A 21,902-nucleotide genomic window follows, 5' to 3' on the forward strand; every position below is an offset into this window, starting at 1 on the left:
AGAACGCGCCGCCGCCGCCCGCGGGCACATCGCAACCTTCGCTCTGAGATCCTTCCGCCTGTTCTTCCCGGCATCCTGTCCTGGCGCCCCGCATCCGGGGCACACAGGCTCGGAACCGCGGTCTCTTAAGTCACGGTCTCTTCCATTTCTGTGCCTCGCGTGCCGTGGGTGCAGGCCGCTTCCTCAGGTTCTCTATACCAGCGTAAGGACACTTCGGCGAGATGAAGCCCCGCTAGGGGCGTGGCCAGAAGTAGCCCCGCCCCTCCATGTGACGCACTAGGTGGCGAGCCTGGAAGCCGGGAGTAGGGGGCGGGACTGGGTTTAGTAGTAGAGGTTGTGGCGAAGGGTTTCCTCTGGACGCCTGTGTACCAGCTCCTGTTGTTCCGTCGATTTGGAGGAGCGACGGCGACGGCGACCTCGACCTCCAGCGTTCCCGGCGAACTGAAGCAGCGGGAAGGGAGCCAGGATGGTGTTGCTGGGCTTACAGGATAAAGCTGTTGGGCAGGCGGGTGTGTCGGTGCTGGGGCAGGTGATGGAGAAGATAACCGGCGGCAACCTGCTACTCACGCTGCTGATCGCCTGCACCTTCACGCTTAGCCTGATCTACCTGTCCCGCCTCGCCGTGGGCCACCTGGCCTCCCTGCCAACCGGGGTGGTACGTACACCCGCAGCTTCCGAGCAGGGCACGCAGTGACCACGGAGACCAAAGAGCTAGTTGGAGCTGCGACCGCGCCGTGCTCAGCTTGACGGTGGCGGCGGGCGGGCTGGGGCAACGGGGTGGACGCGGCACTGCCTTGGCCCTGCGGGCCTTGGTGCTGGGGTTCCTGCTGGCGGTTGCGATTCTGGCGGTGGCTGCTTGGCTGGCCCTGGCAGGAGTCATGTTTAACTTGTTTGTGGTCCTAGTACTGGCTGTGCAGGCTGAGGCACCTGGTGACCCTAACGACCAGGACCAGACTGGCATCTGTAGCCCCGGCTGTGGTGCTGAGCGCATTAGTGGCGGTGCAGGTCTCAGTGGTGTTCCTGGCAACTTAGGCCTAGTTTCCCACATCTCAGTGACAGCTCTCGTGTGGTTCAGTGTCCAGAGGACTATGGCATTGCTCTCAATGGTGATTTCTATCTGTGTGAAGGGGGATGTGTTGTTTGGTAAAGTCCGAATGACTAGAGTGTTGTGGTGTTAGGAAGGAAGGAACTCGGCTCCCTGTTGCAGGGAAGATAGATGTAGTGAGATGAGAAACCAAAGTCGAGAAAGCAAAGTAAGTTTTAATACACTCTGCATAGAGTAGCAGAGCGGACTTGGCGCAAGGTGAGACAGGCCGGGGTGCTCATTCTGAGGCTTCTTTTATGTGGTTTTGGTAGGGCAGAGTGGTCCTTAATTGACAGCTTTCAGCCCTCTAGGCTTGTTCTGATTGGTGAGATGAGGACACGGGCTGTGCTGTGGCTGTGCTTCTGATGTTTCTTATCTGGGGAGACCCTGGACATTCCTGAGTCACTCTTGGACCCTGTGGCTTCATCTGATTAGATGAGTCATTTCTGGCTCTCTGGCTCTACCTGATCAACTTCCTGAGTTATTTTTGGAGGGCCCTCTCTCCTTTTCATCCCGCTCTTTTCTGTCTTTCTGCCTAACAGTAGGAACCTTGATACTAATAAAAGATCAGTTTCTCTAATTTAGTGTCTTTACTGACCACTTGCTTAATACTTACGTAATATATTTGATGAATGCATCCTTAACCAGCCAGCACCAAGCAGCTTTTAAAACTGTTGTTTTATCGACAATGGAATGTACTATTGACCAAGTAGTTTTAAAATTATTTTTGATCGAATCATAATAGGTATGAGACAGTTATTATTTTTCCTATTCATGAGATTTTTGAGGCTGTGGTATTTGTCTTTAGAAAGGCAAAGCTAACTTTATTATTTTAAGATTGTTGTTGTAATTGAGGGGCGACTTTGTAGTGCCCCTTACTATTTGATGCCGCCAAAGGTCAGGATTATTATTACCCTTTTCAATTGCGAGTTTGATTTCCAGGAGTTGTTGTAATCTGCAAATCTCATTTTGGGGCATCTAAAGTACCTTTTGTGAAAAGTCCACGCTAAAGAGTTCTTGCTAGAGTTGACCTACTCTTTATAAAATCAGTGGATCTAGTTGATTTGCAGTGAGAGGAGCATGAAATGTGTTGTTTACTGATAAATGTAGCTTCTTAAACTTTTACCTTCTCTCTATACTTCACATTGCTGTCTGTCTTTTTCTATGCCACCTTTAGGCAAGGTTCTGGGACTAAAATTATGAGTGATGAAGAAACTATAGTTTGATTTTCCTGTCTTTGCTACTAATGGTTAGGTGAGTTGCCTAGAGCCAACAATAATACTAGACATATTCTGGACAATGTTCAGCATTTAATTGTAATGCCTTTGTGTTTGCCTGGCATTAATCTTATACTCTGTTTTGAGTTTCTGTTCCTTTTACTAAAGCTACTCTTCTAAGGTATTTGCAGTTTGTTCTTAAACTACTTTGGATGCTTCATTTCTGGTAACTTTTTAGTATTAATGGCAAATTTCGCTTGTTGGTCATGAAACAAAACTGGATTTCTCTTTAAATGACATGTGAACTGAAAGTTTTTTGTTTTCTCTTGCAGAAAAGTCCACCATACATTTCCTCTCCGATTCCATTCCTTGGACATGCCATAGCATTTGGGAAAAGTCCAATTGAATTCCTAGAAAGTGCATATGAGAAGGTGAGTCTTCTAAATGATTAGAGGAAAAGAAATTAGTGCTTTTCAAACTTCATTTAAATGGTAGGACATTAAAAAAAATTGTCATCTTATGCTTATCCCCGGTATAGGAAACTGGAGCTGTTCCTATTTTAGAGCTGGAGGGACCTTGGAGGCCCTCATATTTTCTCCCAAATCCTGGGGTGATCTCTGAGACATCACTGAGGAAACCTGTAGTTCTGGCATTGGTGGTTTGAAATCCACTGGCCTAAATTTGTTATTCATTAATCAGTAGTTAAAATTGATACTGATTTACCCTTATTTTGCTTAATCATTCATCTTGGAATTTTCTAGTCTACTCTATACTCTCTATCACTTCTGTTCCATGAGGATGTGCCACAGGACTCCACAGCCTCTCAGATCTTTGCATCTCTTCTCTCCAGTGAGCTTTCCTGTACCAGTTCAGCCACTTACTCCACAGTCGCACTCTGAACTCGTCATCACTCTTAACTGTTTCAGTAGGATTGAAGTGTAGACAATCTGTCCTTAGACCACAACTCTTTCTTCTGGCTTGTCTGTGTACTTCTTTCTATTACAACCATTTTTTGAACTTATTAGATCATTGATCTAATTAGATCATGATATCTTTTAGTCCATTGTCCCATCTACTTTCTCCTGATCTGTCAGCTTGCTTTCTTTCGTTCCTTTTCCGCTTTGGGACCATGGTCCCTCATTTCAGTTAGATTTCTGCCAATACTGTACATTTCCTTACCCCTGCTTCCTTTTATTTGCTTACTTGGTAAAACCCCAACCTTGGAGGGAGCCTATTATCCATTTTCTCCTTCCTTGCACCAGATTAATTTCTTCATAATTTCATGACTGCCTACCTTGAATGAACTTGAATACTGCACAACAATCCTATAAATAAGTTCCTGTGGTTGGAAGTCTTTCCCATGCCCCACAATAACTAAACCTTCACTTTTCTAAACTTCTGAATATTCCTAACTCTCTATCAAAGCAGCTACCTTTGTCTCCCCTTAAAAGAGAAGTGAAAAAGTCAAGGGAACTTCCTCATGTTCCTAATTAAAATACAAGTCTACTTAGACCTATATAATCGTCTTATCTTCCTATTATACTATAATTATAACACATTTTGTGCAAGTCCTTAGGGCTTCACATAGAACATCTCACTGAAGTTGAACACACATCCTTCCAGGTATATCCATTTTATAAATGACAAAACTGAGACACATGCTGTGGATTTTGTCCTGGGGCTCACTGCTATCTAATGATCTCATCTCTGTCCACAGCTTTACTTACCAGCCATATGTAGTTCACATCCAAATTAATGTCTGGCTCCAGTCTCTTCTCTGAGCTCCAGACCTGGATATCCAAATCCCATGTAACTCTTTCTTAGTTGTCTCAAAGGCACCTAAAATCCAACATTTCTTAAGTCCACCCCTTGATTCCCCTTGATTTTCTTGCTCTCTAATCCTGGTTGTCCTATTGTTTCATCTCACCATTGTTCTCCCACTTTTGCACTGTACTAGAAGCCTAGGATTCATTCTGATATTTCCCTCTCCCTCTGTCATTCCATTGCTAAGTCCATAGATTCTCTCCAAAATAATTCGGTGTCCATATGCTTCTGTCTCTACTGCCCTACTGTTTCCTTGTGCCAAGTGCTCATGACCAGGTTGCTGCAGTAGGTTCTAACTGGTTCTCTGGCTTTCTCCTGCCTGTCCCTCCCTCCTCTCTTCCATGCAGTTTAAAATCTTTCATGGATTTCCTTGCAAGGAAAAAACTTCCTGAATATGGATGGCTAATGAGGCTCTGGTCTAGGCCCTGCCAAAGTCAGCCCTCATCTCATCCTCCCCTTCTCTGTCTTTAGGACCTCTGTGTGTTCTTGATCACTGTGCTCATTTCTGCTCATCTGTCCCATCTCAGCTCAAGCAGCTTTTCTTCTCTTGGTCTCCCTTTTATCAATCCTCTCCTCACAGAGTTGCTTCATGTGGTTCTTGTTACATTTGCAGTTGTACATTTGTTAATGTGGTTACATGACTAAGTTGTATCTTTTTCAACAGACTAAGCTTCATGAGTCAAGGATAGTGTTTTTATTCACAATTGTATCTAGGGCCTATATTTCAATAATAATCATAAAATTGCAAGATTAACCAGATTAATAGAAAATTAAAAATGAAATCAGTGTCTGTGAGACAGTGGTAAAACTGATGACTAAACTTCTAGAATCTATGCAGCAAGGACTATAGGAAAGGCCGTCTCCTTTTGCTATTCTTATAAATTTATGTTTAACCAAGGGGGGATAAAGCTGTATACTCCCTGAGATATATTGATCACAGATTATCTATACACAAAAAAAATGACACATCACCCATGTGTCCAATAATGAAAGTATAGTTAATTATTAATATAATTATATCTGTGCAAAAGACAGAAGATATTTTCAATATAAACAGTGACTAAAGCAGAAAAAGAAGTTTATAGCCCATTTGTAACTGGATGAACATAATTTTAAATTTGGACAAAGACTGGGGGCAGGATTACATTGAGGTCTGTGAATGTTTTAATTCTCGACAAAGTATTGTTTTGTGATCCAAGAAATTAGTGTCCTAACGTGACATAGAATTTGGGATAACATCACAATGGGGACTTCTCTCTCTTTAGTATGGACCAGTGTTTAGCTTTACCATGGTGGGCAAGACATTCACTTACCTTCTGGGGAGTGACGCTGCTGCGCTGCTTTTCAATAGTAGAAATGAAGACCTGAATGCAGAAGATGTCTACAGTCGTCTGACTACACCTGTCTTTGGGAAGGGAGTCGCATACGATGTGCCTCATCCAGTAGGTGACACTGTTACCTTGAAGACAAATCTATGCCATAATAAGTTAATAGCAGATGGTGTACATATTAAAATGTAGAGACAGTTTATTCCATGAGATATTTAAAAGAAGAAAAGCCAGAGGTCACTGACAAAGAATAGGTATTTTGTTTCATAGTTGCTGGCATGGACTAAACAATTTAAAAGGCTTCCTATATTTATAGGAATCGGTGATAACTTAGCATATTTGATTTGAGTGGGTAACAAGAAAATTCCATTATTTCATCAGAAGGGCCTCCTCTCTTCCCACTCCTGTCTGAAATTCTAGCATAAGAGATCTTTTGTACTTTAGAAGTTTGTGTTTTATTTCCCCCTCTAGAGTCAAATATTAAAGTGCTGCAAGTTAATATAAAACACAAATCAGACAGTTACCCCAGTTGCTTCATCAATGTACCACTTTACTATCCAGTGCTCTAGGACAGCAGTTAAGAGTTGACATTAAGTGTTGTTTCTGGGGGTGGGGGAGGTCTGAGGGAGTCCATGGCTCCTCCAGGCCAAAAATGAGAGCCCTGGAAAAATCCCTTTGGTCAGATATATTTATTAATCTTTCACACAGCTTATCAGATTTTTAGAATAGAAATGCCCCAAGGGGTTTAAACCATTAGTTAGTTATCTTAGTGTGAATTTATTATATTCAGAATATATTACAGTTAAACTTCTGGACATAGTGCAGTGAAGTTTGAGATCGGTGTGGGAATAGAACTGGAGAATGTGAAGGAGAATACAAATAATAATGAGCCACATTGGACCTTTATTTTTAATTTTTCAAAAGGTTCTTTTCTTTGAGTTTAACAAGGTTATAATATCCAAATCTTGTGATCGAGCAAAATTGTGTTTTAATGCTCATATACTCTTAATATTTTGAAGGTTTTCTTGGAGCAGAAGAAAATATTAAAAAGTGGTCTTAACATAGCCCACTTTAGACAACACATTTCTATAATTGAAAAAGAAACAAAGGAATACTTTCAAAGTTGGGGAGAAAGTGGAGAAAAAAGTAAGCAAAATGTTTTTGTTTTGCATTTGTCCTAATATTTCTACTTTTCTGTGACTAGAAATCTAAGAGTGTGCGTTTGTGTAACAAACTATACCATATGTAAAACCACTTTAGATTAAATGGAAGGGACATGCTATAATTACCATGGAGTTAAAAGACCTGAGAGGAAGTGATTATTGCTGCTCACTTAACAAAACCTTAAATGGGTTAATTAACATGCATATTTTAATTCACTTGTACAAATAACATGAAAATGATTTATAATTTATAATTAAATTTTGAAATAAACGAAGTAAAACTTTATGAGGTTATTTTAAGATGATAAATAATCTTTTTTATCTAAGCAATTTAATTATATGTATAATACCTTATTTATCTAATATTGTATGGGAATGATTTATTCCATGAAAAAAGTAAATTTAAATACAAAAGCTTACTTCACCAAATGTTTGATTTTAGCTATTTCCAATGGAAATCTGGAAATTTTTTTCAATGTATTACATGCTTTCTTGCATTACTTAGAAAGTATATTGAATGTAACTTGACCTTCTTTGAATATTTCTGGATATTGGACTTTAATGTTGCCTCTTGAAGCAACATCTACCTGCAGGACAGTAAGACCTCTGTGTAGGTCACCACATTCTGGTCATGATCTTTAACATCTGTAAAAGGTTCAGCAACTTGATTTTAGTTTTAATATATCTGAAGTTGATGTGATATATTTCTAATCATACAAGAAGCTATTTTGTAAGTAGAATGCCAACTTAATAAATACAAATGAGACATAATTATAGCACTAAGAACACCAGAATATTTGCTGAACTTCTTTTCATTGGAAAGTTAATTGGAGAATCAAATGATAATTGGAAGGTCATTTGGTGAACATGGAATTCAAAAGGACAGGGTATTGATTGGATAACTTTTATGACTTAAGTGTCATCCAAGTATGCTTGCCTGTTGTATCTGTCTCTTGTGTGGGATGTACCAATTTGTGATTAGTTACAGTTTTTTTTCATATTCAGTTTTTAGTCTTGATGTTCCCACTTTTGACCTGGGAAATAATCCATTCCTCAATCTTTGGATTGCTGTTCCTTGGGAAGCACCTCATTACTGTCCTCATATGCACCAAGTAATCTTTTTGCTACTTTTGTGAGACTTTGAACTAAAACTCAGATAACCACACTCGTTTTTCTCTTCAATTCATCTTTTCAAGACGAAGGGCCCATGAATGAGGTTTTAGTGCGGCGGCTAGTTTGGCTGTCCATGCGGGCTTCCCACTGTTTGGTTTCTTGCCTTTCCCTGCTGTAACCTCATACCTGTCTGTTGGCATTTTTTGATAGTATGAATAGGATCTTGTTCACTTTCGAGTGAAGTTTTCATTCTCTGTTTTCTTTCACAATACTTTTACATCTCTAGGAAAACTGATTCAAAAAATTTTTAGCAATAGTAATGTGAACCATCTTTTTCCCTCTAGATTTGTTTGAAGCTCTTTCTGAGCTTATAATCTTGACAGCTAGCCATTGTTTACATGGCAAAGAAATCAGAAGTCAACTCAATGAGAAGGTGGCCCATCTGTATGCAGATCTGGATGGAGGTTTTAGTCATGCAGCCTGGCTGTTGCCAGGTTGGCTTCCTTTGCCTAGTTTCAGGTATAGATAACAAAATTATAGCTGGTTATGTAACTGTGTCATTTACATAGTGTTGGTATGCTTTGAGTTAACAAAGATGAAAATTAAACATAAATTGGGGAGATGGTGAGCCCCCATTCCTCTATAAGAAATCAAGATGAATTTTCTTCATATGGTGAGCTTATTTGAGGTAAGTTTTGGTTTATTAAAAAGGTAATTTGTTGTCTAGCTATTCTAATATTTTAAAACCTTATCTCACAATATTTCTTGTATTCAGGAAAGTCTCTGAACTCTATCTTAAAGTGACACAGCCTTCTAAGCATTTGTTTGAAAGTATTTGATTGTAGTATATTGTGAAATTTCTTTGTTTTGAAGTATTAGTGCCTTTCCTTAATTTTCCTTTTATTTCCTTAGCAGCTGTACTGTGATTTCCTTAAGAGCAGGGATCATCTGTGATACAAAGAAATAAGGCTCATAGCACTTGATGAATAGCTTAGTATCTTGAATGTTCGTAGGCTTTCTGTACCTTTGTGGATTCATTTATGTTCAGATGATAGAGAAGGTGGAGTGGAATTGGTACTCCCTTTTTCCTTTGATTTCTGCCATTTCTATATAGTTTCATAATAAGAGGGGGCAGAAATAAAAAGGAAAGCCAGGAGAGGTTCTCTGAAGTTCATTGGGACTCATGATACTTTATATTTGTAAAAAGCTTTGCAGTTTTCAAAATGCTTATGTCCATATTATGTTAGAACACCTAGCACAGCCCTTGGCTTGTAGTGGGTTCTTCCTTCAGAACTGTGCATCAAGCCTGTTTCCAGCTTCCTAAATTAGATAACCCTAGACTTAGATAACCCTAAATAAATCCTAGGTTTATTCAAATTCCTTCTTAGGAAGACCCAGAGTGACTCAAGAATCAATTTGGCTCAAGTTGGAATTTCATGTTAATTGAAAGGAAGATTTTGCTTTTGTTAAACTGGAAAATGATAAATGATTCTAAAGGAATAATTATTTGAGTCTTATTTTAGACCTTTGGTTAGAGCACAGGTAGTGTATTAAGAATCAGGGATGTATATATATATATATATTATATAATATATATATATTATATAATATATATATATTAAACACAGTTCTTACCCTTAAGGACCCTAGAAATTCCTAACAATACAAGATTTTTATGGTTTCTCTTTTACTTTTGGTTCTGAGTTTTGCCAGTTATTTTAGTCCTTAAAGTTAGTTAAATAAGGTTGCTTTAAGCTTGGTTCTGGTTATTTTTAAACTGAAGTTGATGCCAGAAAGTATTGCTTTATTTTTAAAAGTCATTTTCATCTTTGAATTACAGGCGCAGGGACAGAGCTCATAGAGAAATCAAGAATATTTTCTATGAGGCAATTCAGAAACGCAGACAGTCAGAAGAGAAAATTGATGACATTCTCAACATTTTATTAGAATCTACTTACAAGTAAGAGCTGTTCAGATCATGTGTTAGGCTGAAGCAGGAGGTCAAACATAATTAATATGTCCAGTTAAAAAGTAATGATACTGGCAAGTTAGTAACTATGACCTTTGGACTTTTTAAATGAATGAGACATAAATTACTGGGATCCCATGCCTCAGTGGAATCTCAGTGACAGCATGGTGAAAAGTTTGCTGATAAACTGCAGTGGGGTCTTTTGTAATTAAAATCATATTTCCTATTGGTCTCTCTCTTTTTCCAAATGGGAAAAAAATTCTGACTTGTGATGGGCAAATGAAAAAGACTATTATTTTCCTGAAAAACTTATTCATTACAACCCTTTATTTAAAAGTTGAGGCTGTCAAAGTGTCTGGTAAATTTGTGTGTGGTTCATTCTGTAGGGATGGGCGTCCTCTGACAGATGATGAAATAGCAGGCATGCTTATTGGACTGCTCTTGGCAGGGCAGCATACCTCCTCAACTACTAGTGCCTGGATGGGCTTCTTTTTGGCCAGAGACAAAACACTGCAAGAAAAATGTTATTTAGAACAGAAAACAGTCTGTGGAGAAGATCTCCCTCCTTTAACCTATGACCAGGTTTGTTGGATTTTCAGTTTCATTGCTGCCTTATGACTTTGAGTATGTGGGAACAATCTGAGATTTTCTGTATACTGTCAATTAAATCAGTTCGCTGCTTTATTTTCAGAAAATTCCCCATGGAATTCACCATCTCCCTAAAATGTCCTAATGCTGGATTTGGTTTGCTAGTATGGGGATTGTTGAGGATTTTTGCATCCATATGCAGAAGAGATATTGGTCTATAGTTTTATTGTGATGTCTCTGACAGGTTTGGTATCAAAATAGTACTGGTCTCATAGTGAGTTTGGGTGTTCCCTAACATTTTTTGGAAGAGTTTGTGAAAGACTGGTGTTAATATACCAGTGAAGCCATCTAAGTCTGTGCTTTCCTTTGTGGGAACTTTTTTTATTAGTGATTCAATCTCTTTACTTGTTATAGATCTATTCATAGTTTGTGTCTTTCTAGGAATTCATCCATTTAATCTGGGTTACCTAATTTGTTGGCATATAAATGTTATAGTATTCTCTTATAATCCTTCTTATTTCTGTAAAGTCCATAGTGATGTTTCTTTCATTCTTGATTTTAGTTAACTTTAAAAATAATATCTTAAATGATGACCAGACATTTTTTATTTCCCTGTCCCTGCCCTTGGAGACCACAGGTAGACAAAAATCTACCTTTCATCTCATGAATTTGCCTATTCTGAACACTTCATATAAATGGAATCATAAAATAATTGGTCTTTTTTGACTGGCTTCTTTCAGTTAGCCTGTTTTCAAGGTTAATCCATGTTGTAGCATGTAATATTCCATCACAGGGATTGGTCACATTTGTTTATCCATCAGTTGACAGACATAGGGTTATTTCTACCTTTTGGTTGTTACTCTGTGTACCGCTACCCTAAACATTTGTGTAGAGGTTTTGAAGAACTGTACATTCATGATTTCTGCTAGTGTTTTCATTTTTTAATGAACGTTTGCTGGTCCTTACCATGCCATTCTTCAGAGTGATTGCCTCTCTTCCTATTACCTTGCCCTCTTCTCCTATGTTAACCATGGATAGTAATAGAACAAGATAATCTGAGCTGCCCTGAACCAGCTACCTCTGTACTTCTACCCAGAATAGAAGCTATCTTGTAATAACCCAGAAGTTAAAATAATTCTGTATACTGTTGAAGTATGTTAAATATTTGTAAGACCCAGGAAATATTTTTTCTTTTCAGCTCAAGAATCTCAATTTACTTGATCGCTGTATAAAAGAAACATTAAGACTTCGGCCTCCTATAATGACCATGATGAGGATGGTCAGAACTCCTCAGGTGAGCCTCCTGGCTAGCTTTCCCGATCCATACCCCAGTGTTAATTTATCAGAAAGAAGAAATACTGTAACATTAAGGAGAATTTTTTGAATTAAAAAAAGGAGAATAATAATCACTTTTAGAGGTATTCTTTAATTTTATGTATTCTAACTATATATTTTTGCATAATTTGTAGATAGTATGCATGCTAATCTGTTCCCTGCATTTTTATTTAACAATTAGCACTTTTTAAATGGTAGTATATTTTTTCTGGGTTTTAAAGATAACATGTGTGTTGTAAAAAATTCTAACAGCATGGAAGTGTTGTGAAGTTTGGATTATGAAAGACCTGAAATTCTACCTATACTTTTGTGGCATTATCACTTGGAAATTATCTTGAGCTAAAATTTTAAACTACTTTATCACCTAGCTAGTTTTTAATTATATGTATATATCATGTATTTTAATACTTTATTACACAATGATCTGGTTATTTGGTAGATTTTTAAATTATATAATGAAATTTATTGCTTTCATTTGTAGACTGTGGCAGGGTATACCATTCCTCCAGGACATCAGCTGTGTGTTTCTCCCACTGTCAATCAAAGACTGAAAGACTCATGGGTAGAACGTCTGAACTTTAACCCTGATCGCTACTTACAGGACAGTCCAGCATCAGGAGAGAAGTTTGCCTATATACCATTTGGAGCTGGTAAGATGATTATATTTGACATTGAAATGTCAAATTCTAATAAAATATTTGTGTCTATCAAAATAATCCATGTGAATTTTATTTATAAATATCTTTCCCTTTCCTCAAAGGGACATTCCTGCAAACATTTGTAGGAATACAATCTTTGCAAGTAGGAAAAAGTATTTCATTTGTACTAAAGGAAATGGTTTTGTGAATCTTTATATAATGTTCGATTACCTTCTAACCTATCTAGTTTTATCAGGTCTAATTTTATAGTCCACCCTATATCCCTTTATTTATTTAAAGTTGTTTGAATTCTGTTTTAAAGAACTATTGGAGTTAGCACACCACTCAGGCAATTACTTCACAGTAAGTATGGTAACAGATTATTGGCATTGCAGATAAGAGCAAAGGCAGTCTCTTTAAAGGTGAAGCTTTTCTGGATTGTGAGTCAACTTTTCAGTTCTGTCTTAATGATAAAATGTTTCTTAAATTTGGGCAGGTTGTGCATTGGTGTACAAACTTCTGCATTTCAATTCAGACCCTAAAATAATGCAGGCAGACCCTTATTCCTCTAGTAATTTCTCTGTTCGCTGGTACTCTGTACAGTGAAACTGTATTCTGTGACTTATTTCATCTTTCCAAAGAAATCCTTTAAGTGACCTAACATTTTTGTCATTGGTCATACTTTTTCCATATATGATGAAAAGTATAAAATCCTTTGGGGACTCAGATGTTAATTTTATTTAATGAAAAAATTGAATAATATGGCATATGTATGATATAACATGAAAGATTATCAAGTTGGTTGGAAGGGGCATTAGTTCTATAGCCCAAATTTTGCCCAAAAGAGAAATTACTTTTGCACTGGCAGTCAACTGGCTGCTTCCACTTGAATTTTTCAGGTGATGCACGTTTACCTTCTGTGGCAGCTCATTTTTGGACAGCTCTTGTTTTTAGAAACATTAAAGCTGCAGTCTGTTTCCTCTGAACTATTTGATTAGATATGTTCCCTCAAGTCTTTCTTTCATCATTTTATTGGTTTCCTAGGACTGCTCTACCACAAATTGGGTGACTTGAAACAAGACATTTATTCTGGGAGCTGCAAGTCTGAAATTAAGGTGTTGGCCGAGTCTTGCTCCCTCTGAAAGCTCTAGGGGAGAATCTTTCCTGGCCTCTTCCTAGCTCCCTGGTGGCTCCTGGCAGTCATCATTCCTCGGCTTATGGCTGCATCACTCCAGCCACTGCCTCTATCTTCACATGGCCTTTCATCCCTGTGGATGTGTCTTTGGGTCTTCATATAACTTCCTTTTAAGGACACCAGTCATGGATTCAGGGCTCACTCTTGAGTATGACCTCATCTTGACTTGTATCTGTGAAGACTGATTTCCAAATAAGGTTACATTCTGAAATTCTGGGTGGCCCTGAATTTGGGTGGGTTGGGGGACACAGTTCTACCCCATATGATGTTAAATATCTCCAGTTTCTTCAATCATTCTTTTACTTTGTTGTAACTGTGCTGTTTATATGTGTTGATGCATATAATTTATTTGTGTAGTATCATTTTGTGTATCATCAGAATGATGTATCCATCTTTCTTTTTATTCTTGGTTATGATACTTCTAGTTTGTTGCTATTAAAAATAATCCTTTGATTAAACTTCCTCTAAGTAAACTCTTCTTAATTGTTGTATTTGATTACGGAATGGTTTGTAAATGCCCTTCTGAAATATGGTAAGTGCAGTTATGGGCCACGCAGGCACAGTGCTAAGCATTTTATGGTAATTTTTTCTCCATTTATACCTCAACCACATTATGAGAAAAGGACTATTTTATTCACTTTTTAGAAACAGAAACCAAGGCTTACTGAGGTTTTTTTCCAATTTGGATAATTTGGCCTGTTCTTTTTGAGTTAACTGAGAAGCCATCTTCTGTTATTGAGCTTACTGCTACATGGGGTTTGGTAGTTAGAAGATGTTGGAAGGTGTTAGTTCTTTCTGATTTAAATATAACTGATACCATCTTTTATGGAGTTTTTCTGTCTTTTATATATGACCTTTTTAAAAAGTACAATTTATATTTTCTATTATTAAATTTTCCCCAACTTTTTATTAGGAAAATTTCAATGTGAAGTCAAAAGAATTTTACAGTGAACACTCATAAACACATTCTCTAGATTCTTCCATTTTACTTATTGTTTCATTTATCAAATATCCATCCTTCTATCCATCAATCCAGTTACTTCTATCCATCAATCCAGTTACATTTATCAAATATCCATCCTTCTATCCATCAATCCAGTTACATTTATCAAATATCCATCCTTCTATCCATCAATCCATTTATCAAATATCCATCCTTCTATCCATCAATCCAGAAATGCTCAATTCTTAAGTCAACATTCATTGAGTCTTGGCAAATGAATAACCTCAATCAAATCTAATAATCTGTTTTAAATGGTTATTGCTTTCTGGTCCTGTCTAAAAACCTTGCCTAGCCCCAAGTCATGGAGACATTCTGTTCTTCTCTATTAAAATTTGATGGATTTAGTGTTTTATGTCTACATCTATGATCCATCTTGAATTAGTTTCTGTGTATTGTGAGATAGGAATTGAGGTTCATTTTCTTTTTCCAAGTAGATACCTAGTTATTCTGACACCTTGTGTTGAAGAGACCTTTTCTTCTTCATTGGCTTGCTTTATTCAGCACCTTCGTTGATAATCAGATAAGTATAAAATCACGTCAGGGCTCTGCTCCATTTGTTGATCCTTACCTAGCTAGTACCAAACTATCTTGGTTCCTGCCACAGGAAAAAACTCACTTCTCTACTTTAAACTTTCACATTCAGAACACTTTTGACAATCCTGGTCACCAAATATGTAGGTGTTTTCCCATACCAATTCTCTGTGGACACCAACTAGGTGCCCTACAATTCAATTTTCACACTTTCTACCTGGGGTTAGCACAGACTCCACTGGACTAGGGCTCAATCTCACAAGACTTCCCTTCCCTTCCCCCTGCTTTTGACACCAATTACAAGTCCAGGTTGTCACTTATTCTTCTAACTGGCTATACATTGGAGGTTCTCTCAGTTCCCTACTTGGGGTTCCATAATTTGTTTGAATCACTCACAGAACTCAAAAAATAGTTTACTTACTAGATTACTGGTCTATTAAAGAATACAGTTCAAGAACAGCCTGACTGAAGAGATGCAAAGGACAAGGTATGGGGAAAAGAGCAGAGAGCTTCCATGCCCTCTCTCTGTAATGCCACTGTCCCAGCATCTGCATGTGTCACCATCCTGGAAGCTCTCCAAACATTTCCCCTTGCCCCAATGATTTAGGGACATTTGTGGATGATTCATTATATAGGTATGATTCATTGAATTATTGGTCATTGGCAATTAATTCAACTGCCAGGCCTTCTCCCTCCTGGAGGTCAGGGGTGAGATGTTCAAGTCTTCTAATTACATGGTTGGTTCTCTTGACAGCCAGCCCCCACCCCATCCTGAGAGGGCTTTCGAGAAGTCACCCTATGAACAAACTCAAGTGTGGTTGAAAGGGGCTTGTCAGGAATAACCAAAGGTCCCTTGCTCTCATCATTTCAGAAATTCCAAGAGTTTTGAGGAGCTCTGTGTCAAGAATGGAAGACCAGATATGTACAGTTGACCCTTGAACACCATAGGGGCACCAATCCTCCCTACCTGCAACAGTCAAAAATCTGCGTATACCTTTTGACTCCCCAAAAACTTTCCTAATAAGACTACTGTTGACCTGAAGCCTTACTGATAACGTAAAGTCAATTAACAAACACATTTTATATAAGTATTATATAGTGTATTCTTACAGTAAAGTAAGCTAGAGAAAAGAAAATGTTTTTTCAAATTGTGGAAAATCTCCAATAAATTTTCCAATATATTTATTGAAAAAACCCCACATGAAAGTGGGCCAACACAGCTCAAATCTGTCAAGGGTCAACTGTATTTCTTACTACAAATCAAAATATACAGTTGCTGTGTACCTTTAGTATTGAGGCCAGATATGAAGTTATTTAAGTCCTTCAATATCATTCTTTTCAAAATTATTTTGGCTATCCAAGGCTCTTTGTATTTCTGTACACATTTTTATAATCATTTTTACATGTATATGACCATTTAAATTTTGATCTCAGTATATGTTGCTATTTTGGGTTTATTAAATCCCATTCTCTTCTGTTACAATTTGTAATGGCATTTCAAGCTTTGATTGTAAGGTTCATACTGACTTTCAACTATGGCACTCTGGGAACAGAAACTAAGAATATTCTATTATATTCCCAAACTAGATTACCATCATATATATTTCAAACCTTACATATAGTTAACCTAGATAGATGTTAAGTTTCAAAATAATTGGAAAAGTCACTGTATAATTGCCAAAATGCCATTTCCCTTAAAAATAGACATTGAAAGTCTCTTACAGTCTTTATTAAATATTTACATTCTTGTTTTATTTGAAAAGAGTATGTCGTTTTACCATATGTATATCTGCTGATCAACTAAACTGCAGATATATTTTATCACTCCAGGTTAAAAGAAATGGTAATTTCAAATGACTTTTTGAAAACTTTCTATTGCAGGGCGTCATCGTTGTATTGGGGAGAATTTTGCCTATGTTCAAATCAAGACAATTTGGTCCACTATGCTTCGTTTATATGAATTTGATCTCATTGATGGATATTTTCCCACTGTGAATTATACTACCATGATTCACACCCCTAAAAACCCAGTTATCCGATACAAACAAAGATCAAAGTGAAAAAGGCTGCTACAAGGAACCAATATGTAACATCACTGTAAACTGCAAAAGCATTTGAAGAGAATGAAATTTATAAAACAACTTTCAGTATGTTTTTTTTTGAGTGTTTAATTTTAAAAGCCAGCAACTTACAGCTTTATATTTTCTTAACTGAATGGTTCCATCAAATCTAATGGCGTTGCAGAGATTGCCTAATAGTTTTATGATAGATATTTACTACATATGCTTTATTAAAGGAAATCAAGCTCATTAGTAAAAAATTGTTTAGGGGGATTTTGATAATTGGCAGACTCTAAATAACACAACTTCCAGTTGTTAGTTTTAATAGCAAATGGAAATCTTGGCAAGTTAAGTTCAGGGTTTTCAAATCTTGGACTAGACTTGGAAGTATAAAAGCCCAAGGAAATAGTTGGAAGCCTTAGGTTATTTATTCACTTACTGGGTAATGTTTGTGTGAGGGAGGATGGGTGGATAGGGAATAAACTCAAATTTAAAGATGGATAAAACAGATCCTAATAATTGTTTTGGTATGATGATACTCAGCCATGTTGTAGAAAAACATGTATTTTGAAATTATAACTGGAATCACTATGAGAAATTGAGATCTATGACAATGATTTCATAATTTCCTAAAAATAATGTAATTATTAGTACTAAAGACTGCTCTTGTAACTTCATCTGATTACTAAAAAATACATATTTATCTACCTGATAAATTTGCATCTGGTTCTATATATTCACATCTGTGTGAAAATCCAAAATAAAGTCCTTAAGGGACAACTTTTGTTCTCTTTGGCTCAAAGGTGGTTCTATTTCCTCTCCAGAATCTAATTAGGGATGTTTCTGTTACTAGTTCTGTTTATTAAAACTTAATTTATGATACAAGCTTTTTTTTTAAATATAAAATCTGAGATCAGGAAGTTCCTGGCTTTAAGATAAGGACAATACGAAGCAGGGTCCTTGGTTGTCACTGGTTACATTCTGTGAAGGTTCAAGAATCAACTCAAAATATAACTGGGGACTTGACTCTAAGATAATCTAAAATTAGACCACAGTCTTTTTTCACTAGATGAGGCCAAAATATTTTCCCTTATGTTGTATAGGTCTGAGAGATTACTCATGTTAAACTCTATTCGTAAAGACAAAATCTCTGCTGTTGTTTTTCATATTAAAATTATCTTTGAATAATCTATATTCACAACTTGTACAATATATGTGCTTCAGAGAGTAGATTTCAGGAATCTAGGAACTTGAGTGGGAAAAAAAATTCCATCTTTATTTGTAGTAATTTAAAATTAAAATCTAGTATTCCTTTATGAATTTATACAGCAAACTGCACTATTAGCACCACCCATGATTTTATGAACAAAAATTAGATTATTTTCATCACAATATACATGTTGAAGATCTCTTGAAATATCTCTTACTTTCATTACTACTTTGAAATTATAACAGTTTTTAATAGATCTGCTGCTAGATCTTATTTCCTTAATCTTAGGTATCACAAAAAATTTTTTTAAGTCTATTTCTATATAATTGGCTTCCTCTGCAATCCTATATACTTTATGTCTTAAAACCATTACTGAGAAGACTGTTGGTGAGGCCCGTGACACCAAAAAAGTGAACACACACCTTGACATGAACTTAGGCTGTTTAGTGATAGTCTGTTTTAGACCTTAGTAGATTATTTTTTAATCAGACTTAATTATTGAGAAGCATTAACAAGTTTGACTGAAGAGACCTAGTATCATGAGGCTGATGGCCCAAGCAATGGGAGTGGACTGAGACTGATCACAGCACTTGTCCCTCTGCTCCTTTCTCCATCCTCTCATGTTCTCTCTCAGAGAAGAACAGCCTTGAATGGCAAGCTAGGCTAGCTAGAAAAGGTTTCATCCACTAACTGCTTCAGAATACATTCATTATTTCTAGAACTCCTCTTATTAGAACCTAGCTAAACAATATAGAAATTTTAGGTAATCTGAAATATCCAAGAACACACAAGTTGTTGACAGACTGTGTTGGTATAAACTATAGAATATCTAATGGTGAGACAAAATCCTCTGGACATAATTAAGCATCAAATACTACCCCTTGAATAAAATTCTTAGGAATAAACTTAACAAAAGAGGTAAAAAACCCACACTCTGAAAACTATAGGACACTGATGAAAGAAATTAAAGAAGACACAAATAAATGGCAATCTATTCCATGCTCATGGACAGGAAGAACTAATATTGTCAAAGTGGCTATCCTGCCCATAGCAATTTATAGATTCATTGCAATCCGTATCAAAATACCAACAGCATTTTTCAATTAACTAGAGCAGATAATCCTAAAATTCATGTGGAACCACAAAAGACCCCAAACAGCCAAAGCAATCCTGAGAAAGAACAAAGCTGAGGGGATTACACTCCCTAACTTCAACCTGTACTAGAAAGCTACTGCAATCAAAACAGTATGGTACTGGCACAAGAACAAACACAGATCAATGGAACAGAATAGACAGCCCAGATATAAATCCACACATATATGGCCAATTAATATGATGATGGAGCCATGAATATGCAGTAGGGAAGAGAGAGTGTCTTCAATAACTGGTGCTGGGAAGACTGTACAGCTACATGTAAGAATGAAACTGGATTACTGACTTCATACACAAAAGTAAACTCAAAATGGAACGAAGATCTGAATATAAGACATGAAACCATAAAAATCTTAGAAGGAAACATAGGCAAAAATCTCCTGAACATAAGAAGGAATAATTTTTCCTGGACATATCACCTCAGGCAAGGGAAACAAAATAAAAAATGAACAAGTGGACAACATCAAATAAAAGCTTCTATACAGCAAAGAACACCATCAGCAGAACAAAAAGGCAACCTACAGTATGGGAGAACATTCTCATAAGTGATTTATCAGATAAGAGGTTAACATCCAAAACAGCCATATGATTCAACACCAAAAAAAAAACCTGATTAAAAAATGGGCAAAGGACCTGAACAGACATTTCTCCACAGAAGAAATACAGATGGCCAACAGACACATGAAAAGATGCTCCATGTCACTAGTCATCAGGGAAATACAATAGACTTGTATAGACACTGAGAAGTGACTGGTGGTTACCATTGGGGAGGAGTTGGGGTGGGTTAGTGGGAATGGGGAGGGGGATTAAGGCGCACACAAATTCTCAATCGTAAGTTGGTCATGGTATGGTAGTACAGCATGGAAGAATACAGTCAATGATTTTCTAACATCTTCCTATTTTGACAAACAGTAACTGCACTAGCGGGGGTGAGGATTTAATAATACGGGTAACTGCTGAACTGTGTTGTATACTTGAAACCAATGTAAGACTGTGTATCAACTATACATCAATAAAAAAAAAAACTACCCCTCTTGCTGTTTCCGTGAGATGCCACATTATGGGAGAGGACTCTAGTTAAGACATTTACATTCATATAATCTCTATGAGAGCTTCCCAGTCTGAATTGAACTTGGACAGGAGTACTGCTTAACTCTGTTGCACTGTGATTAATATCTAAGATTCTTTCAGTTAAATGATTTCTGCATCATCTTAGTGGGCATGGCTTTGTGAGCACACACCTCTGGACACCAGTAGCACTAAATATAATGAGGCAAATACAGATTAAACATGAAAATACCAATATAGCTTTTGAAAAACATTAGATATAAAGTTGGTATTTTAAAGGCACATGGAAAATTCCTCAATGAAGGGAGGGAGAGAGAAATCCTAATAGTATCTAATTCTAAGATTAGGGCAACCTTTTGAATCTCTAAATCCTACATATTTGAGGTAAGTGATAAGATAATATGCACTGCCATAGACTGAGTGTTTGCATCCCCTCAAATTCATTTATTGAAACCCAACCTCCAAGTTGTTGTTGGTACCTGGAGGTGAGGCCTTAGAAGGTGACCAGGACATGGGGATGGAGGATAGGTGAGGGGCAGAGAGGGTGGAACACTCATAAATGAAATTAGAGTCCTTATAAAAGAGACCTCAGAGAGCTCCCTTGTCCCTTCTGCCCTGTGATGAGACAGCAGGAAGATGGCAGTGTAGGAAATGGGAAATGGGCCATCACCAGACACTAGAACTGCTGCCACCTTGATCTTCGACTTCTCAACCTCCAGAACTGTAAGAAATTTTTCTGTTGTTTATAGGCCACCCAGTCTCTGGTATTTTGTTATAGCAGCTTGAATGAACCACTATGGCTCAGATAAAAATGAAGGTTAAAATCCAGTGTGGTTAAAATGGTGAAGTCATTTTTATTTCAGTACTTGACAAAATACCCCATAAAATTCAAAACTTCTACCATTATACAAAAATAGGTCTCTACAAGTGATATCTGTCTTCATCACCAGTAGCAAATATATTAGGCAGAAACATGTAACTTCAGTAGCCTTGTAAGAAAAGTGCAGGACACCTCAAGCTACACAGTCAGCAGTATCATAATGTGCAGAAGTTTAATCTTTTCATCCTTTCGATAAATACACAAGGTTTATAATTTAATCATTTAAATTAGCATTCCACAAATATACATGTAATTTAGTGATTATTGTGCATGAATACATACACAATGCTTATATGTACAAACTCCAGTTTGTTTTCATGTGCTGGCAAGGGATTTGTATACAATCGTAAGCTGTGTTGGTACTGGTCCCATTGAATGTCCACAATACAAAAGCACAAAAGAACCATTGATTTACAAAAGGGGATTTGTTTAAAATCACTTGTATTCTTGATGTTTCAAAGGATTATCTTCTCATGCCAGCATGAAATTGAGCTGAACCTATGAGAGAGAAACAGGATTTTAAAATGACTTCAAATTAGATTGC

General features: G+C 37.1%; 2 protein-coding genes across 19 annotated transcripts in view; one reads left to right on the top strand and one right to left on the bottom strand.

The window, feature by feature from the left end:
* CYP51A1 (cytochrome P450 family 51 subfamily A member 1) lies at nt 1-17,837 on the top strand. Of its 3 annotated transcripts, none has more exons than XM_017648428.3 (10): nt 1-655; nt 2,634-2,732; nt 5,391-5,567; nt 6,473-6,599; nt 8,074-8,248; nt 9,570-9,689; nt 10,085-10,280; nt 11,485-11,580; nt 12,103-12,271; nt 13,304-13,927. In XM_017648428.3, exons 1-10 carry the CDS (start codon nt 467-469, stop codon nt 13,399-13,401), a joined length of 1,446 nt encoding a protein of 481 aa, XP_017503917.1. In that variant the 5' UTR covers nt 1-466; the 3' UTR covers nt 13,402-13,927. The 3 variants fall into 3 exon arrangements, with proteins under 3 accessions (XP_017503917.1, XP_073094968.1, XP_017503916.1); XM_073238867.1 differs by lacking the exon at nt 13,304-13,927 and adding an exon at nt 15,860-16,832 and having other exon boundaries at nt 3-655; XM_017648427.3 differs by lacking the exon at nt 13,304-13,927 and adding an exon at nt 16,870-17,837 and having other exon boundaries at nt 9-655.
* Nucleotides 17,838-21,314: 3,477 nt separating this feature from the next.
* AKAP9 (A-kinase anchoring protein 9) overlaps nt 21,315-21,902 on the bottom strand; it is a 209,264-nt gene continuing 208,676 nt past the window's right edge. For all 16 annotated transcript variants that reach the window (XM_037019808.2, XM_073238857.1, XM_073238864.1 and 13 more), the window contains one exon: nt 21,315-21,856. In XM_037019808.2, coding sequence (XP_036875703.2) covers nt 21,822-21,856 — 35 coding nt within the window. In that variant the 3' untranslated portion in view covers nt 21,315-21,821. The remainder of the gene's footprint in view (nt 21,857-21,902) is intronic.

Source organism: Manis javanica, chromosome 6 (genome assembly GCF_040802235.1).
Source record: "Manis javanica isolate MJ-LG chromosome 6, MJ_LKY, whole genome shotgun sequence".
In the NCBI taxonomy this organism is placed as follows: Eukaryota; Metazoa; Chordata; class Mammalia; order Pholidota; family Manidae; genus Manis; species Manis javanica.